The 19,010-nt window shown below is 44.6% G+C and overlaps 1 protein-coding gene across 5 annotated transcripts; it reads left to right on the top strand.

Moving 5' to 3' along the window:
- The first annotated feature begins 13,185 nt into the window (after positions 1–13,185).
- On the top strand, positions 13,186–17,724 carry ITPRIPL1 (ITPRIP like 1). Of its 5 annotated transcripts, none has more exons than XM_046662605.1 (3): positions 13,186–13,424; positions 13,604–13,693; positions 14,529–17,724. In XM_046662605.1, the coding sequence occupies exon 3, from the start codon at positions 14,543–14,545 to the stop codon at positions 16,181–16,183; it is 1,641 nt and encodes a 546-aa protein (XP_046518561.1). In that variant the 5' UTR covers positions 13,186–13,424; positions 13,604–13,693; positions 14,529–14,542; the 3' UTR covers positions 16,184–17,724. The 5 variants fall into 5 exon arrangements, with proteins under 5 accessions (XP_046518561.1, XP_046518565.1, XP_046518560.1 ...); XM_046662609.1 differs by having other exon boundaries at positions 14,453–17,724; XM_046662604.1 differs by having other exon boundaries at positions 13,590–13,693.
- The last annotated feature ends 1,286 nt before the right edge of the window (positions 17,725–19,010 follow it).

Here is a 19,010-nt window from a genome sequence, read left to right as displayed (position 1 = left end):
CCCCCCCTTTTCCCTGGTAACCACCCATCAGATCTCCTTATCAATATACTAATTTCCACCTATGAGTGGAGTCATATAGAGTTCGTCTTTCTCTGACTGGCTTATTTCACTTAACATAATACCCTCGAGGTCCATCCACGTTGTTGTTAATGGGTCAATTTTGTCTTTTTTTATGGCTGAGTAGTATTCCATTGTGTATATATACCACATCTTCTTTATCCAATCATCAGTTTCTGGGCATGTAGGCTGGTTCCACGTCTCGGCTATTGTAAATAATGCTGCGATGAACATAGGGGTGCAACGGACTCTTGAGATTTCTGATATCAGGTTCTTAGGATAGATACCCAGTAATGGGATGGCTGGGTCATAGGGTATTTCTATTTTTAACTTTTTGAGAAATCTCCATACTGTTTTCCATAGTGGCTGTACGAGTTTGCATTCCCACCAACAGTGTATGCGGGTTCCTTTTTCTCCACAACCTCTCCAACATTTGTCACTCTTGGTTTTGGATGTTTTTGCCAATCTAACAGGTGTAAGGTGATATCTTAGTGTAGTTTTGATTTGCATTTCCCTGATGATTAGCGATGATGAACATCTTTTCATGTGTCTATTGGCCATATTCATATCTTCTTTTGAGAAATGTCTGTTCATGTCCTCTGCCCATTTTTTGATCGGGTTGTTTGTTTTTTTGTTGTTAAGCAGTGTGAGTTCTTTGTATAGTATGGAGATTAACCCTTTGTCGGATAAGTGGCTTGTAAATATTTTTTCCCAATTAGTGAGCTGTTTTTTTGTTTCAATCCTGTTTTCCCTTGCCTTGAAGAATCCCTGACTTTTTTTTGCAGGGGAAGATTTGCCCTAAGCTAACATCTGTTGCCAATCTTCCTCCTTTTTTTGTTCTTTTGCCTCTGTAAAGCCCCAGTACATAGTTGTATATAGTTGTAAGTTCTTTGTTTCTTCTATGTGAGCTGCCCCCACAGTATGGCTACTGACAGACCAGTGGTGTGGTTCTGCCCCCAGGAGCCCAACCTGGGTCACCAAAGCAGAGTGAGCTGAACTTTAACTGCTAAGCCATCAGGGCTGGCTCACCACTTTCCTGATTTTTATGTTAACCATTCTCTTACTTTTCTTTATAGTTTTAATACTTATATATGCTCTGTAAATAATATATTGCTCGGCTTTGAGAAAATGAGTAGCAAGCACAAACCCAGCTCTGCAAAGAAAGGACAACATGGTCCCAGTAGACGGAGGCCCCAAGAGAAGGACAGGTGAGGTGGAATGTCTGTATCACAGGCTAGCCTCAGCTTCTGTGAGCGTCTGCCAGGTCACTCGGGCCATGAGTGGGTGAGGCCACAAAGGAGGCCAGAAGTACAGGGTTCAGGGCAGTCAGGTATCCAGCAGGATTGTGGAATGGACCAGTACAGCTTCCTGAAAAGAGGTATGTGGGAGGTTTGTTTTTTTTTAAACTTGCATCGCCAAAACTATATTCTACTCTCACATTTCTTTCATAGTTTGGCTTAGTATAAAATTCTAGACTTAGAAACCCTTTTCCTTCAGAATTTGGGAGGATTACTCTTTCATCTTCTTGCTTCTAGCACTGTGCTGAAAAGTCTGACACCATTCTTTATGATCTTCTGTATGTGATTTGTTTCTCTCCAGAAGCTTGTAGAATCTTCTGTTTGTCCTGAGTGTTCTGAAATTTTCTGACAAGGTACCTTGGTATGGGTTTATTTTCATCCATGTGCTGGACGCTCAGTTTCAGTCTGAAAACTCCGTCCTCTAGTTTTGGGATACTTGTTTCATTATTTCTTTGACAAGATCTCCTCCCTTCCATTTTCTGTTCTTTCTGGGGCCCCTAATTGTCATATATTGGACCTACCTGTCTGACCCTTGTAATTTTTCTCTACTCTTTTCCAGCCCTTTGTATTGTCACTCTAATTTTAGGAGATTTCTTCTGTTTTATTGTTCAGTTTCTCTGGGTTTTTCATTTCTATTATCAAGTTTTTAATTTCCAAGAACTCCTTCTGGACTCTAATTTTTTAAAGAGTATCTTGTTCTAGTTTCACGGATGAAATATCTTCTCTTAAGTCTTTGAGGGTATTAATGATAGTTCTTTTGCGAAGTATCCTTCTCACTGCATAGTCTCTATTTCCTTCAAATTGCTTTGTAATGAATTCAGAATCAATTGAAATATGTAATAGTGGTTTAGTTAATGATGCTAACGTATTGAATAGAATGTTATAATTATTACAGTTATGGAAAAGACTAATAACCGAATTGTCACACATTTTAGAGTAAAAACAATTAAGTTAAACGGCATTACAATATTATATGTTATTTTCCCCATATCTCCTATTTTTTAATGAAAAATTTTAATCACCTGGAAAAGATGAAGGAATTTTATGATGAGCACTACCTCAATTCTAACGCTAGCATTTTACTAAACTTGCTTTATCACATATCTATCCACCCTCTATTTTTATGGATTTCAAAGTAAATTACAGACATCAATACCCTTTCCCTTAAGTCCTTTAGCATGAACATCATTAGCAATATTTCAATATTTATTTACAGTTCTTTTTGTACTTTTGAAATAAAATTTACATACAATGAAATACACAGACTTCAAGTGTAAAATTCTCAGAGTTTGACAAACACATATACCTGTGTAAACTCAAACCCCACCGAGGTGTAAAACGTTATTATTACCCCAGAAATTCCCATGCCCTTCTTAATCAGTCTCTCTCCCCAGGGGCCATCACTGTTGTGATCTTTTCTACTATAGATTAGTTTTGCCTATTATGATATTTCAGTTTAAAAAAAAGAAAATTTAGGGGCTGGCTCCGTGGCCGAGTGGTTAAGTTCGTGCGCTCCGCTGCGGCGGCCCAGGGTTCGGATCCTGGGCGTGGACATGGCACCGCTCGTCAGGCCATGTTGAGGCGGCTTCCCACAATTAGAAGGACCCGCAACTAAGATATACAGCTGTGTACAGCGGGGTTTGGGGAGATAAAGCAGAAAAAAAAAAAAAGAAAATTTATGTAACATGTGTGTTGTTTTGCCATATCCCAGGCATTGTTCTAAGTGATTTATAAATATTAACTCACTCCTCATATCGACCATTTGAGCAAAGTAGTGTTTTCTCTATTTCATGGATGGAGACATTGAGACATAAAGTGGTCAAATAGCTTGCCCAAGACCTCACAAATGAAAACAGTTGAGCAGGGCCCCAGAGCCCACACTGTTAACCATTCTTTGGCCTCTGTGTGGACATCTTTCCAACCTATGTAAACTCCAGAAAGCCGACGGCAGGCAACTTGGGTGATGGAGTGATGGACAATTTTTGTTTTCTTCCTTTTGCTTACCTGGATTTTCTAAGATTTCTTCAATGAACACATATTACATCTCTTGCTTGTACACCTAAAACTTCAACAGTTGTTTTAAAATATTCCTGACATAGCCCAACACTACTGCTCTCTAAGGCACAGCACCACTCTGGCCTGAACTCTCTCCACACTCACAGCCAAACCCTTGAACACTGCCAGGCATGGTCACATTCTGTGTCACAGTGTGTTTTCCCAAGGCTTACCTTCGTGTGATATTCATGTGATCGATCACTTCAACCAAATAACATGCAAGTGTCATATGAGAACCATGTCTGTTAGTTGACGGAAGGGTAACGTTTGCTCACAATGTGCTCTGTATTGTGGAATTAATAGACTAAGTTGTTAGCACAGGCAAATTTCATTTTTCTTTTTAAAAATTTTATTTTGAAGTAATTTCAAACTTATCTGTACGCTTTATCCACATGAAACAATTGTTAACTTTTTGCCACGTTTGTTTTTACCATTCTCTATTTCTCTAATGTTTTCTTCTGAAATAGTTCAAAGTTGCATATGTTATGCCCCTTTACTCCTTAATATTTCAGTGTGAGTTTTTGAAGAATAAGGACATTTTCTTCCCTAACAGTAGTATAATAATATTTCCATATTCCAATTTTGACAGTTATCTCAATCATGTCTTTCATAATATTTTTCCAGCTTCCAAGATCCAATGCAGGATTATCCATTGCATTAACTGTCTTCTGTCTTTAGTCTCCTTAAATCTGGAGCTATTTCTCCCCACCTTTTTTTTTTTGGTCTTTCCTGACACTGTCATTTTGAAGGGTATACACCAGTTATTTTGTAAAATGTCTTTCGATTTGATTTTATATTTCCCCACAGCATGGCTTATACAGGTTATGCATTTCGGTCAAGAATATTATCCAGGCGATGTTGTGTCCTTCTCAGTGCATCCTACGAGGAAGCACGTAATAGTGATGCAAATTTTGATCTCTTGGTTATGATGGTGACTGCCAGTTCTCTCTGCTGTGAAGCTACCATTTTTCCTTTTGTAATTAATAACCAATTTGCAGGGAGACAGAATGCATTTCTGACCATGTGTTTACTCGATAAAAATGTTTATGCATTTTTTAATGTTTATTTTACTCAAAAGCTTAAATATTTAACAAATGTATAAATGGCTGAAAATCTGTGTAAGAACTCTAAAAACCTTTGGGAAAAATGCTAATGAAACACAAGAAGAAAAAGTAAATAGACCAGACTATGGAAAGAAAACTCCATAACGAGAGAACGGAACATTAAGGAGAGAGAAGAATGGTAATTAGCAAACCAAGAGCAAAATGGGAGAACAAACGGGAAATTTGTGCATATAGCTGAGATCTCTGCTGAGAATTTTGACCCTGTTCTCATACCTCTCATTGTATCTGGTCCCAATATACCTTCCATAGTTATAAAAAAAATGTTCAAATAAATATTTGTTGAATGAATGAACAATTCATCAAAACAGACTTTCAGGCCGGCCCCATGGCCCAGTGGTTAAGTTCGCGTGCTCCGCTTCGGTGGCCCAGGGTTTCGTCTGTTCGGATCCTGGGCGCAGACATGGCACCACTCATCAGGCCATGGTGAGGCAGCATCCCACATGCCACAACTGGAAGGACCCACAACTAAAAATACACAACTATGTACTGGGGAGCTTTGGGGAGAAAAAGAAAAAAATAAAAAATCTTTAAAAAAAACAAAACAGACTTTGGACAGAATCTGCTTATATCTTTAAAATCCCTACTTAATCAAAAGCATCTATTTGTTGTCCTCCCAACAATACAACAATTAACAGAGACTGTTCATTGTTTTTCTGAATATATGAGAAGTAAATAACATGCATTGATATGTTATTCAGATTTATTAAGCAAGAGTGGTGCATGTTATGGACACGTAGCAGCTCCTTCATTAATAATTCTCCTCCACAGAACATTCCTGGCTGATTGAAAACAAGGCAGCAATTTTCTACTCTCCCCTTACATTCAAAAGCATTAGCAACAGACAAGTGTGTCCACATAGGCCTTCATTGTACAGCAAGCTTCACAAAATGTTTGTCACCAGAGCCAGGTAAGTTTTTGAGCTTGTGATAAGAAATTGGTTTGATGAAAATCTTGAGTTGTAAAAAAAAAAAGGATTTTTTGAAATTTGTGGTTGAAAGAAACGGCTTGTCATGTACTTGTTTATTGCATCACAGCTATATTGCCTGGTTACCCTGATCGGCTGTCTCTAGCCCCAAACCCAAATATTTATTTAAGATCTAAATGGTTTTTGCTTATCTGATTCTTGGCCATAGACTCAGTTTCTTCACCCTTTTGGTCAGAATTCTGTGTGGATCCTAGGCTTGCTCCCTATAAGGTATCCTCAACTTCCAAACAACCTGTACAAAGAAGGTACAGTCCCTACCCCACCCCAAACACTCTCCTGCTCTTCATGGCTGGAACACCCTGTGTCATTGATTCATTCAAAAACACTTAGCTGTTGCACAACGAGAATTTTGGTCCTTGTCCTTAAGGGTCTCAGAATTTCATTAGCGAAACCAACAGATAACCAACTAACCAGGATGCAGTTTTTAAGTGCCATGGTTTTTCTGGGTTTTTTTTCCCCTGCTTTTTCCCCCCAAAACCCCCAGTATATAGTTGTATATTTTAGTTGTGGCTCCTTGTTGCGGCATGTGGGACACCGCCTCATCCGGCCTGATGAGCCTACGATGTCCACGCCCAGGATCCGAACCCCGTGAAACCCTGGGCCACCTAAGCGGAGCTCGCGGACTTAACCACTCGGCCTGGGGCCGGCCCCCAGTGCCAAGTTTTGTAACGTGAACACAGATGACAGACCCCGTCTACGGGGTTTTCCTTTGTGGGGGTAGGTCCCTCCAAGGAAGGATCAGCCCCGGATGCAACAGCTGCCCCGTCGGAAAGCACGCCTTTTTCATCCTAAAATGCAATTTGTAATTAGGTAAAATGATGCTCATGGCCAGTTTTTAAACGAAACGCTAATTGTAACACAAATAAAAATAAAAGGAAAGAAATTTATAACACGACAACGGGGCTTCACTGCGTCCCGGCCGGAGGCCAAGCGCCTCCGAGGGCGCAGGGGCGGGGGTCGCGCGTTTCCAGGAAAGCCCATGGACGTTCAAACTGTGCACAAGCACTCTGTTTGTGAAATGGAGCGGAATTGTGGCTCAGATCCTCATTCATGGGCTCTCCACTTTCGGGAAGGTCGCGAGCTGCTCGCAACCACGCTCCAGCGTCATTATGATCCACACCCCCGCCCCCCAAACTCGCCCGCCGTGACCGATGTGTCCCCCGGGGGCCGTCCCGCGGCCGAGAGCCTGGAGGGGGCAGGAAAGGCGCGTGGGAGGGAGAGGCGCCTCCGTGGCTGCTGGGACAGAGGCAGGATGAGGGGCGCAGGGAGGCGTGGGCGGTCCGGGCCTGGGGAGGGCGCTCGTGGGGCCCAGCCAACCGACCTGGAGGAGGAAGCCGCTTCCCCTTGTGTCCGGAGCCGCAAGGACGCCGCCCCTGCACAAAGCGTCACCCGAGGTTACGCTCCTGGTTAAACACGCCGGCGTGGGCGCACCTGTTTTTTCAGAAAACGCATTTTGAGCTCCAGCCAACCGAGACACACTAGAGCTTTGGGCACACGGCCCATTCATTCATCAACTGGGCGCTGGATGTTACTTTTATGCTGTGAAAATGGTACCTTATAATTGTTAAATAGTTCGAAATAGGCATAGAAAGAGGTAAAAGTCACATGTAATCGATCCCTCCAGCGTGAGAAAATCACTTCAAACATTTTAGAATCCACCCTTTGAAGCTTTTTTCCTAGGCATATAGCGGACACACAGATAGTGGGATTAAACCATAGCATGCTTTCTGTAACCTGCTTTTTTCCATTTCATATGCTATGGTCTATTTTCCATGTTAATGTAGATTTACACATTCTATTTTTTATATATGCAGTATATTTCTGTATTTTTTTTTTTTGAGGAAGACTGGTCCTGAGCTAACATCCGAGCCCATCTTCCTCTAGTTTATATGTGGGACACCTGCTACCACATGGCTTGCCAAGCAGTGGCATGTCCGCACTGGGATTGGAAGAGGCAAACCCAGGGCCACGGAAGCAGAATGTGCTAACTTAACCGCTGGGCCGCAGGGCAAGCCCCTATTTGTGTATTTTTATAGGTATATTGTGTAATGATCAGAACATGAGTGTAAGATTTATTATTTGATTAATTTTGGTAAAAATATTGGAAACGTGTGGGTGCACCAGAAAAATCTGCTACAAAAACTTTATGGTTTGTGTATCATTTAAAAATATCTTCACAGAGCCGTTACATCTTTCCCAATGATTATAATTTTTTCACGCATAGTCTGCCATTCACTCCATCAGTGGGAGTCCTCTCTGTGTAGCCTCTTCCCACTTTTTTTTTTTTTTTTTGGTGAGGAAGACTGTCACTGAGCTAATATCTGTGCCAGTCTTCCTCTATTTTGTATGTGGGGCACTGCCACAGCACGGCTTGATGGGCGATGTCTTCACACCTTTTTTAACATCACCTGAGATGGGTCTAATCATGGCTCCCTCACTTTCAAACATCAGCAAGATGTTCTAGGCTCACCTGACTTTTTGGATGTCCTGACATGTTGTGCTGTCACCCTCCAAGGACTTCTGATTCCTTTTAGAGGAGAATAGCACAGTGAGCCCAAATCTGGTCTTAAGAGTGGGGATCCAAATGTATTTGAACATAGCTGAAGCAGTGTTGTCTCCAGTGTGAACTCATAGACTGGCATTTGTTGGAGACAAGCTTGGGTACCTTCAGCAGTGACATGTGCATCTTCTCTGTACCTGAAGGTCCTCTCTGCACTTTCTCCTCCCTGCTCTGTGCCCTGGGGCACTGACCTAGAAGGTCTGCATCAACATTAAGGGGCTCCCTTGTTCTTTGGCTTCCAGTTGGTTTTGACCAATGGGAGGCATCAGCAGGAAATGAGTCTTGAGAAACTCAGCTCACTTCCTGTGGGGGTCCCAGAGGGTTGACTTGTCTTCTCAAGTGAAGATCAACTTTTCTTTTTTGTTTTTGTTTTTGTTTTTGTTTTTTTTGAGGAAGATTAGCCTTGAGCTAACTGCTGCCAATCCTCCTCTTTTTTCTGAGGAAGACTGGCCCTGAGCTAACATCGGTGCCCATCTTCCTCTACTTTATATGTGGGATGCCAACCACAGCATGGCTGGCCAAGCAGTGCCATGTCCACACCTGGGATCCCAACTGCCGAGAGGCAGAATATGTGAACTTAACTGCTGTGCCACTGGGCCAGCCCCGAAGATCACCTTTTCTTATCAGACATCCTGTCCACACAGCCACCCTCTCCAAGTTCTGGTACCAAATCACTCCCTCCTCCTCACCCTCACCCCGAAGTGGGCTCCCCATTGGACTGGGTCCAGGAATGATAACCATCCCTTTTAGTTTTTCCTAAACTCTGAAACCCTTTTGTACCTTTATTAAACTCTCCTCAGTTCCCCGGTTAGAGTGTGCCATCAAATGCTGCTGGGAATCGTTTCTCATATCACGGGATTAAGGGTGATTTTTTAAAAGCCGATTTTTTTTTTTTTTAAAGATTTTATTTTTTCCTTTTTCTCCCCAAAGCCCCCCGGTACATAGTTGTGTATTCTTCGTTGTGGGTTCCTCTAGTTGTGGCATGTGGGACGCCGCCCCAGCGTGGTCCGACGAGCAGTGCCATGTCCCCGCCCAGGACCCAAACCGAAACACTGGGCCGCCTGCAGCGGAGCGCGCGAACTTAACCACTCGGCCACGGGGCCAGCCCCCAAAAGCCGATTTTTAATACTTTATTTCCCAAACTTTTCACAATGATCATGTTTTGCATTTATGAGTTTTTAAAATGTTATCAAGAAACATACAAATCCTCTTGTTGAAAGCCATCTTGAGCAACTAGTGTCCCAAGGGGCACATTTTTGGAAATACTGGCAGAAATCATGTCTCGAAGGTGCTCCCCAAACTTGTAATACTTCCCTCTGGGTGGCGGGGTGTGAGCTATCTCTAGGTAACTTCTTTCTTCTATTCCTTCTATAAAGTATGCATTTTTACAATGAGCATGTATCATTTTTAGATAAAGATAAAACTTTAAAAATAAATTTCTGGGGAAATGTGCACATTTTAATGCTTAAAAGACAAGATCTGTTAACTTTTTCTGTAAATGGCCAGATAGTAAATGTTTCAGTGTTTGCCAGCGAGGAGAGAGAATTGAGGATAGCATATGGGTACTTATATAACAAGAGAGAAAATAAATTTCCACAAAATTTTTATTGACAAAATTCAAAATATAATAATAATTGTAATATGGGTCTAACTAATGAGAAAATGAAATTTTTCTTTTTTTTTTGGCTGAGGAACAGTCACCCTGAGATAACATCTGTTGCCAATCTTCCTCTTTTTGTATGTGAGCTGCCACCACGGCAAGGCCACTGACAGATAAGTAGTGTAGGGCTGTGCCTGGGAACCGAACCTGAAGGGGAGCACACCGAACTTAACCACTCAGCCAGTGGGGCTGGCCCTAGAATTCCTTTTTTTCTTTTGGAAATAACATGTCACTTAATCAGGATTCAAAGTTAGCGTTTCCCATCATCTAAATTAATTGCAGGGGCTGGCCCTGAGGCTGAATGGTTAAGTTTGCGTGCTCTGCTTCAGCGGTCTAGGGTTTTGCCAGTTTGGATCCTGGGTGCAGACAAGGCACCGCTCATCAAGCCATGCTGAGGTGGCGTCCCACATAGCACAACCAGAGGGAGCTACAACTAGAGTACACAACCATGTACTGGGGGGCTTTGGGGAGGAGAAGAAGGAGGAAAAAAAAAAAAGATTGGCAACAGATGTTAGGTCAGGTGCCAATCTTTAAAAAATAAAAATAAAAAAATAAATTGCAAATGTTCATCTGTTAATGCAGATGTGTAATGAGCTATTACATATTGCTTCTCTGAAAATGTCTTTTCATACAGATAGGTACTGCCAAATACTGAGATATTAACCTGCAAGCATATGATTTTAATCGAGCATGTTCATTGCTTGGAAAACATTGATATAATTTGATTCTTCTCTCCATATTTGCCTCTGAGTATGTCATCACATTGCAGATTAATCACTTCTAATTGAAGATAATTTGAGAAATCCTTGGTTGCAAAGTTAAATGGATTTTGAAATATGGAACTATCCTTTCCACTTGCACTGACATCTAATAACCTGCTGGAACTGTAGTTTAAACTCAGAAAATATATCTGCTGCAAATTTATGTGGAATGGACATCTTGCTTCTTGTTTTATTTTTTGACAGCAAGAGAAGCTGCTTAATGCAGCTTGTTATTACTTCTGATTCAAAGTTGTTGAAATGATATCATCACAGTATAAATTTCACATATAGATGTCATTTTGCCTTGTGCTTTTAGGTTCAATTCATTAAGAAACAGTATCAAGTCTGCCTCAAAAGCTAATTTCGAAAGTCATTCAGTGTTTGATAATAGTAGTTGAGAGCAGTTCTCATTTAGAAAACATTTAATCTCAACTCCAAGCTCAAAACAGTGGCAATAAAACTTTACAACTGCCACGCCAACAAATTGATGTTTGGTAGAGCAAGTCAGGATATTCAGCTTCTATTTTTGACAAAAATACACCAAACTGATGATTTTTAAGTCTATGAGAGTGAACAAAGTTCACCATTGACACTGTTAGTTCACTAATACATGACGATTCAAAATTTTCCACAAAGTATCTGCTGATGAATAATACAATGAATAACCATAGGCTTTAAACACCTTATATTTGCACATGCTTTGTAAATTTGTCCATCTAACCCTTATTCTGCTCCACATCTATTTTACCACCGTCAGTTGCAACACATCTTAGAAGATTCCATTTCAGGTTGTACTGAATTAGTGTTTTCTCAACTTCTTCAAAATTTTCTTGCCTGTAATTTTTACAGGCAGATTATTGGTAATGTCTGATTCTTCAGTAATTGCAAACTCTGCATCGGCTTCTTGAATAAACAGCAACTGAGCAGTTATCAGTAACATGCCGATTTATCAAGAGCCAAGGAAAACCACTCAAAATCATTTGCAATTTTAAAAAATTATTATTGATGTTTCTCCCAACATTCTGAAGTTTTTGAGCAACTGTTCCCACCAAAAGGCTAATAGTTTTAAGCATAATTTAGGTTTTCTGGGCAAGAGGCAGACTCAAGTAGATTATGTAGGTACTTGCTTTCTCTGTGCTTTATAATGTATTTTTTTAATGATAAAAATTAATTTATTTGGAGGGATTGTCAAGCAGGTTTCCTTGCTTGACAGGGGAAAATCCCGCCACAGTGGAGTTCAGTTGTTAAACCAAGTAATCACTGCTACAGTTTACTCGTCATTCGTGTACAATCACCAATTAGGATGAGTGACAATGTGTCCAGATGACTTGGTTCCTATTAATCCCCCTGATTAAGCCAACAGTCACTTCACATCATGCTGAAGAAGAAAAATCACCAGAAAATAGGCTAAGAAATGCTTGGGGGCCTTTTGTTGATGTAAGTGTGATCTTTAAATGGATTAATAGTTCTCTAGTTCAGAGACTCTAATTCAGTATAACAACCAACTTCATTTCTGTGCAGACCATAAATTAACAAATGTCTACTAACTCGACAATCATTTTTAAAACAAACCCTTATTTGACCATGAACACACATCTTTAAACACAAGGCTTTAAACACTAATAGTTTGCACACTCTGAAATGTTTATTTTCATCCCAACTGTCATGTCATAAATTTAAAAATAAGAGAATTTCATTATCACTGCTTGAACGCACTAATGCTTAGTAGTAGCCTGTGGTCTATTCTTCATCAGGCAAGTTTATAAAGTAACTTTGGAACTTCAGTCACCGTCATCCAGAAAACAATCTTTCCCCTTGCATGATTAAGTCAATACTTTTGGAAGCGCTATCCAAGTTGTTAGGGGCCCCCTCTGCATTGCTCTGGATAAGGAGGCCTGAAACTTGACTGTCTTTTAGCACAAGGACTTTAGTTAGTAAGTATCAAGAGATCGTCACTTCCTTTCCTCCTTGGACAGCTGACACAGCACAGGAGGGCTGTGGGCTCTTCTGATGCTCCGAAGATCCTGAAGGAAACCCATTCTGCTGGTATTTCTTGATATATCCTAGGGCTTGTCCAGCCTCCACACTCTCTTATACACCCATCTCATCAGCAGAGCTACCCCGTAGGTTTAGGATTCTTGTTCCCACGTGGCTAGTGAGCGGCAAGTATGGCCTCAAGCCAGGTCTTTGGGTGCTCTCTGGTCCTTTCATGAGAGCCACTTTGATAGGAGAAAAGGGTTTGGAAGAGACACTTGAGCCTGGGGGTGGGCTGCGAGTGAGGCACTTTGAGGATGCTGACAACACACCTCGTCTCCTGTCCAATTTTGCGCAGGACCAGCCCAAAGTGGGAATGACAACCCCCCGTCCGTCAATTCCTAGTTACTCTACCACGATTCTCACACTTAGATTCCCAGTAACCGTATTCTCCCCTGAACCGAGCTGAGTGAGGCGGGCAGCCGGCACCGCAGCGCCCCCTCGCGCCCCTCCGCGGAGGCTGAGCAGCGAGTCGGCGGCCGCAGCTCCTAGGAGCCGCACACAACCCTACGGGCGCGGCGCCGGCACAAAGGGCGCGTGTGCGCATTGAGGGTCACCGGGCCCCAGGGCGGGGCTCCGGCTGCACGCTCGGCGGCAGGGGCTTGGGTGGGAGGAGCTTGGGCGGGGCTGGGCGGAGCCTAGACGGCGGGAGCCGCTGTGCGGGGCTGGCGCCTTCGGAGCGGGGCGCGACTCCGTGGGGTGCCAGGGGCCGGCCGCGCACAGAACATCGACACTCGGACAAACATGGTGTGTTCCCCGGGAGAGGGGAGCCGGACCACTCCCACGGACGGATCCCGCGGGGAACCCGGAGCCCCGACCCCGCCGAGAAGAAGGCGGGGGCGGGCAGGCCGCGCTGTCTCTTTAAGATGGTGTTCTTGCTAACACCGACGGTGAGTAACCTGGCGCCAGGTCCCGGGAGAAACCCAGAGGAGGTTTGTCTGGATAGGCGGATGAGAGTTCCCATCCCTGGGCGTGGAATTTAAGGAACTTATGAATGGGAGGGGGGGCACTGTGCTTTGAGCCCAAGCCCCCAGGTACCTTCTAAATTTTAACAGGGCTCCTCGAGAAGGCGGTGAGACTAAGCAAGGCCAAGTTCCAAAGGGAGGAGAGTTCCCCACCTGCCTTCAGCGCCCACGCGGCATAGTCCTTCATGATCTGGGTAAGCCAGTAGCTTGTAAACGAGTGGGGTGAATGCTTCAGGCCTCTGGGGGGGGTGGGGAGGCAGTGAACTGACCACTACCGGATGTCAGGTGGCCTTGGGCACCCGATTCTTCACAAGTTTCCTGGGCTGAGAGGTGGAGCTGTGCGTGCCTATGGGCCCCGCCCACCGATGGGGCATCCGGCAGCCCCCTTAGGACGTCAGAGAGCACAGCAGCAAGCAATGGAGAGGTTGCTGGTGGCGCTGTGCCTCCCTGGCGCCCACTGGGCTTGGCCTACTGGGCACGTGGGAGGAGGAGAGGCTGAGTGGTCTGATGACACAGGGTGAGCAGAATGAGGATTGTGAAGTCACAGAGGAAGTGGGATGCTGCAGCTGGGGCCTGGGGCTGGCTGCCTGAAAAGAGGAAACGTGCTGCTCAGGCAGACCAGTGCTTTCTGCCCGTGGAAGGCAGCCTCTGGGAGCAGCAGGGCACACCTGGTGCCCATGGTAGACTGATGAGTTGGGTGAGGCCACCCTACCACAAGGGTTCCCCTCCCCATCCTACACAGCAATGAAAACAGTCCCCTGTCCACACTCTGGAAGCCTAAATACCACCCACACCATGTGGAGGGAAAGCAGTAGAGAGAATGAGTGGCACAGCCTGCTACCCCCTTCCTCCCAGACCTCCTCCGGGGCAGACCACCCTTGCTCTGTCCAACTCCAGCTCTGTGAGCTTTCTGTTCTTCCTGAGTAGTTGACTTCCAGGATTTGGGGTTCCAGGGCTCTTGGGAATACGCACTGGAGAGCAGATGAGTCCCGAAGATCACCACTGACTCCCACCCTCCTACTTCTCCAGATGCAGAGGCCTCCATGGCTGTGCTAAGCCTTCTGTTCTTGGCAGTCATGTATGTTGTTCACCACCCCTTGATGGTCAGTGACCGGATGGACCTGGACACATTAGCCAGAAGCCGGCAGCTGGAGAAGCGGATGAGCGAGGAGATGCGCCAGTTAGAGATAGAGTTTGAAGAGAGAAGGCAAGCAGCTGAGCAGAAGCAGAAGGCAGAGAATTTCTGGAGAGGAGACACATCCAGTGACCAGTTAGTGCTGGGGAAGAAAGACATGGGGTGGCCGTTCCAGGCTGATGGCCAGGAGGGGCTTCTGGGCTGGATGCTGGGAAACCTGTGGAACACCGGCCTCTTTTGCCTTTTTCTCATCTTTGAGCTTCTGCGACAGAACATGCAGCATGAGCCGGCCTTTGATTCCAGCAGTGATGAGGAGGAGGAAGTCCGTGTTGTGCCTGTCACCTCCTACAACTGGCTTACCGACTTCCCCTCGAGGGAGGCCCTGGAATCCTTTTACAAAGTCCATGTCCAGAATGTCACCCGTGACCTGCCCTGCACCTGTGAGTTCGTGGAGAGCTTTGTGGACGACCTCATTGAGGCCTGTCGGGTGCTCAGCCGCCGGGAGGCTCACCCACAGTTGGAGGACTGCCTGGGCATTGGGGCTGCCTTCGAGAAATGGGGAACCCTACATGAGACACAGAAATTTGATATCCTGGTGCCCATTGTCCCCCCCCAGGGCACTATGTTTGTGCTGGAGATGAGGAATCCTGCCCTAGGCCACCGCTGTGGCTGTGTGCTGGTGGAGTCGGAATGCGTGTGTAAGCGTGAAAAGCTTCTGGGGGACGTGCTGTGCCTGGTGCACCACCACGGGGACCACTCAGCCGTCTTGGGCAAGAGTAACAGTTCCATCAAGGCGGCTCTCTGCACCGGCTCTCACCTGGATGTGTGCAAGACTGTACAGTGGTTCCGGAACATGGTGGGCAATGCCTGGGCCCTCGTGGCCCACAAGTATGACTTTAAACTCAGCCTCCCACCATCTACCACCAGCTGCAAGCTCAGGCTGGACTACCGCTCAGGCCGCTTTCTCTCAATCCGCTTGGTCCTGGGGGTGCAACGGGAAGACACGCTGGTCTACCTGGTAAGTCAGGCCCCTGACCAGGAGCAGCTCACCAGTGTGGACTGGCCGGAGTCCTTTGCTGCCTGTGAGCACTTGTTCCTAAAGCTTGTAGGGCGTTTTGCTCCTGAGAACACCTGTCACCTCAAGTGCCTCCAGATCATTTTAAGTCTCCGGGATCTTCAGAGCTTACCCGAAGGAGCATCTCGTCCCATCCTTACCTCTTACCACTTCAAAACAGCCCTCATGCACCTGTTGCTACGGTTGCCCCTAACAGACTGGCAGCACAACATGCTTTCCCAGCGGCTCCAGGACATCCTCTGGTTCTTGGGCCGTGGCCTCCAGCAAAGGTCCCTCCATCATTTCCTCATTGGTAACTCCTTCCTGCCCCTGACCATCCCGATCCCTAAGACATTTCGGAATGCTGAGCCTGTCAATCTCTTTCAGCACCTGGTGCTAAACCCCATGGCACATTCACAGGCAGTGGAAGAGTTCCACAACCTTCTGACCCAGGTGAAAACTCTGCCCTGTGCCCCATTGGCTGGGGCGCATTAATATAAGGACTATTAAAAAGGGGGAGAAAGTATTTCTGATTCCTCAGGCTGCAAGAGAGTTTATTTTTCAGATCCATCAGTGGTATATGTGACCTTCACTTTTCAAATAGGGGCTGTGATAGATTGACACTTTAAGGAGTGTGTGAAGTGGTCATGAGCATGAGGTCCAGCCTGCAGGGCCTAATCTGGGGTGGGTCTTCTGAGGTTTTCTTCTCCTCACATAACTTTTATCATGACCCAAAGAGGGCCTAGGGAAACGGATGTTATGGGAGGATCTTGCTGCTAATGAGTTGAGATCCAGAGGGGACCTGTGAAGTTGTGCTTTGTATCAACACTGGAAGCAAAAGAGAACTAGAGAATACCTCCATTCCAGCTGCTTCCTTTTTGTGAATGACTCCCAGCACATTCCTTATAAACTGGTTTCCTTGTTGAACTGTTAGCTTAATTCCCAACCAAGCTGATAGCACTCCGTTTTATCCCAAATACTGTGATGGCAGCTTCTCATATTTTAGGATCTAATTCTTCAGACCTTCATTATTTGAAAGTAGATCCAAGATGTTTATTTTCCATTTTCTTAATTTAGTCCTATTTTCATATAATATAACTTTTAATGCATCTGAAAAAAATTCCAATACTACCCAAATAATTTATTAGCATTGATTGACAAATATTAAGTCAATAGAGACTTGTCCCATAATTGAGATAATGTACTTACTAAAATTAAATAGCCAAAATCTGATGACCTTCTCAGTGCCTGGAAGCAACATTACAAAACCCTTAACAAGGACAGTCTTTTTGGGGGCTCTGAGATGAACAATTCCAGTTTCTGAGGGGAGCCACTTGTTTGTTATATGGAAAGAAGGTTCAGCTACCCTGTGCAGCTGTGCTTTTTCTCAGTCTGGGAATGCCTTTGTATTCCCTTTTCAGAGATAACAAAGGGATTGTTTGAACTATGTTTGCGGTTTTGCAAAGCGGGGTCACCACAATCCAGGCCCATTGCCAGGTTGGACAGGAAGGGACTGTGAAGCAGTCCAACTCATAACAAGGTCGTGATTCTGGAGACTTGTGATTGGTGTATTTTTCCCTTTTAAAACCTTGGGCATCCTGAGGAGGAGTGCTAAGAAATGTGACTCTAGTTGTGGGTGTGGTTGTTTTGGGAATACCAATGCTGTTCCTACCCTGCGTGCCAGGAAGATCTGCTGGGGAGGAGAACCTGGCTCCACATTTAACTTGACTTCAGGGGGCGTTAGATGCTGGCCGTGTGGGCTTTGGTTGTAGAATCCACACCCTCCCCCCAGCAAGAATAAATTACAAGTGTCCCAGAAGCTGATGCCACTCGATGTTTGCGGCTACCACTGCCAGTAGCTGCTGTGCTGCCATGTTGTCTGCTGGTATCTGCCAGGTACTGCTTTCAAGATGCAATGATGGTTGGTTCCATGCTAGTGGGATTTTGGTGTACTATAAACACGCATATGCCTTTTGTTTAGAAAATAATTTGCTGGTGTTTTGCTTCCAAATCAATAAAGGAGGCTATGTTCTGAATCAGTTGGAATCTGTGCGGTAACACAACAGATCAGCATTCTCACATGCCTTTCCCAAGAAGTTCACGTTACCCTGATAGCTTCATCCAGTATGTCCTGGTATTTCTCAATGTACCTTGAACCAGTCTGCCCTGTGGTTTCCCAGGGGTGTGGCCAGGAGCCAGGAAAGAATAATTCAGAATGTGAAGGAAATCTAGGGTATTCATTTGCATGGTGCCCAAAATATGAGCCAAATTAAAAGATCTCAGTGGCTCCAAACAACATGCATAAGCTCTGGAAGGCATGAGTCTGTCAGGTAGAAAGAAGGTGGTATGTTCTAGAACTGCGTGGGTTGTAGTCTGTAAAAGGCAAGAAAGACAACGTAAGGTTATGAGTGGGCAGAAGACTACAAAGGGAACAGCCAGCAAAGCTTGGGTGGGGCAGAGGGTGTAAGAAAGAGTATAGAGAAAACAAGTAGTAATGGAAAGAACAGAGCTGGAGTGTTCTGGGAATACTCTTAGAGTGAAAGAGGAAACTTCTCCAGATATTTAGGAAGCTGAGCTTTATTCTAAAACAATACCTGGCTGGCACCCAGGATATAACAGCGGTTAAAGTAATGGGAATACTTAGCGTCCACTGAGCATTGCCGATAGCCCAGGCACTGTTCTAAATGCTTCCCATCTGATAACTCACTGAATCCTCACACTATAACCCCATGAAGTGGGTGCTTTATCCCCTGCATTTTACTATGAGGAAACTGAGTCACAGAGAGGGTACACAACTTCCCCAAGGTCACATAGTTGGTAAACGGGAGAGTCTGGAAGACAATACCTGTCCTAGCAACCTTCCAGCGTGGTTTTGGGAATAAAACAAGATGTAGGGGTTAAAGTGCTTAGAAAAACAAAAAACCACTATATTAATTTTACGATGAAGGGTAATATGTTGTTTGGAAATTCTGGAAGACAGAAATTGTTGGTTCTTAGCCCAGTCTTTAGGAAGTCAGGAATTTCATATCACATACAAAAATTAAAGGCATTTGCTCAGAGGCCAAAATGAATGCAAAGCCATTTCAACTACATGCCTGTTGAGCCCCAGCGGACTAGATGGTTTATATCATGAACTACCTTCTGATATAAGCCTGCTGCAGGCTGGAAGGTCAGGGCAAATTTGAAGGCAAAAGCTTGCTTGTCCGGGTAGCCAACTGACAACACTATTGTTCCTCACCTAAACTAAGGCTGTTTGCCGTTCATTCTGAGGAAATAGAATCTTGGTGAGGAGTGAAATCGGGAAGGGGAACCAGTCCTGCTT

The sequence above is a fragment of the Equus quagga genome, chromosome 5 (assembly GCF_021613505.1).
Source record: "Equus quagga isolate Etosha38 chromosome 5, UCLA_HA_Equagga_1.0, whole genome shotgun sequence".
NCBI lineage: Eukaryota > Metazoa > Chordata > Mammalia > Perissodactyla > Equidae > Equus > Equus quagga.
This window is presented reverse-complemented; position numbering and strand designations above follow the sequence as displayed.

Coding starts and splice junctions, on each gene's coding strand:
- ITPRIPL1 (XM_046662608.1), top strand. CDS start 14,543: ATGGCTGTGCTAAGCCTTCTGTTCTTGGCAGTCATGTATGTTGTTCAC.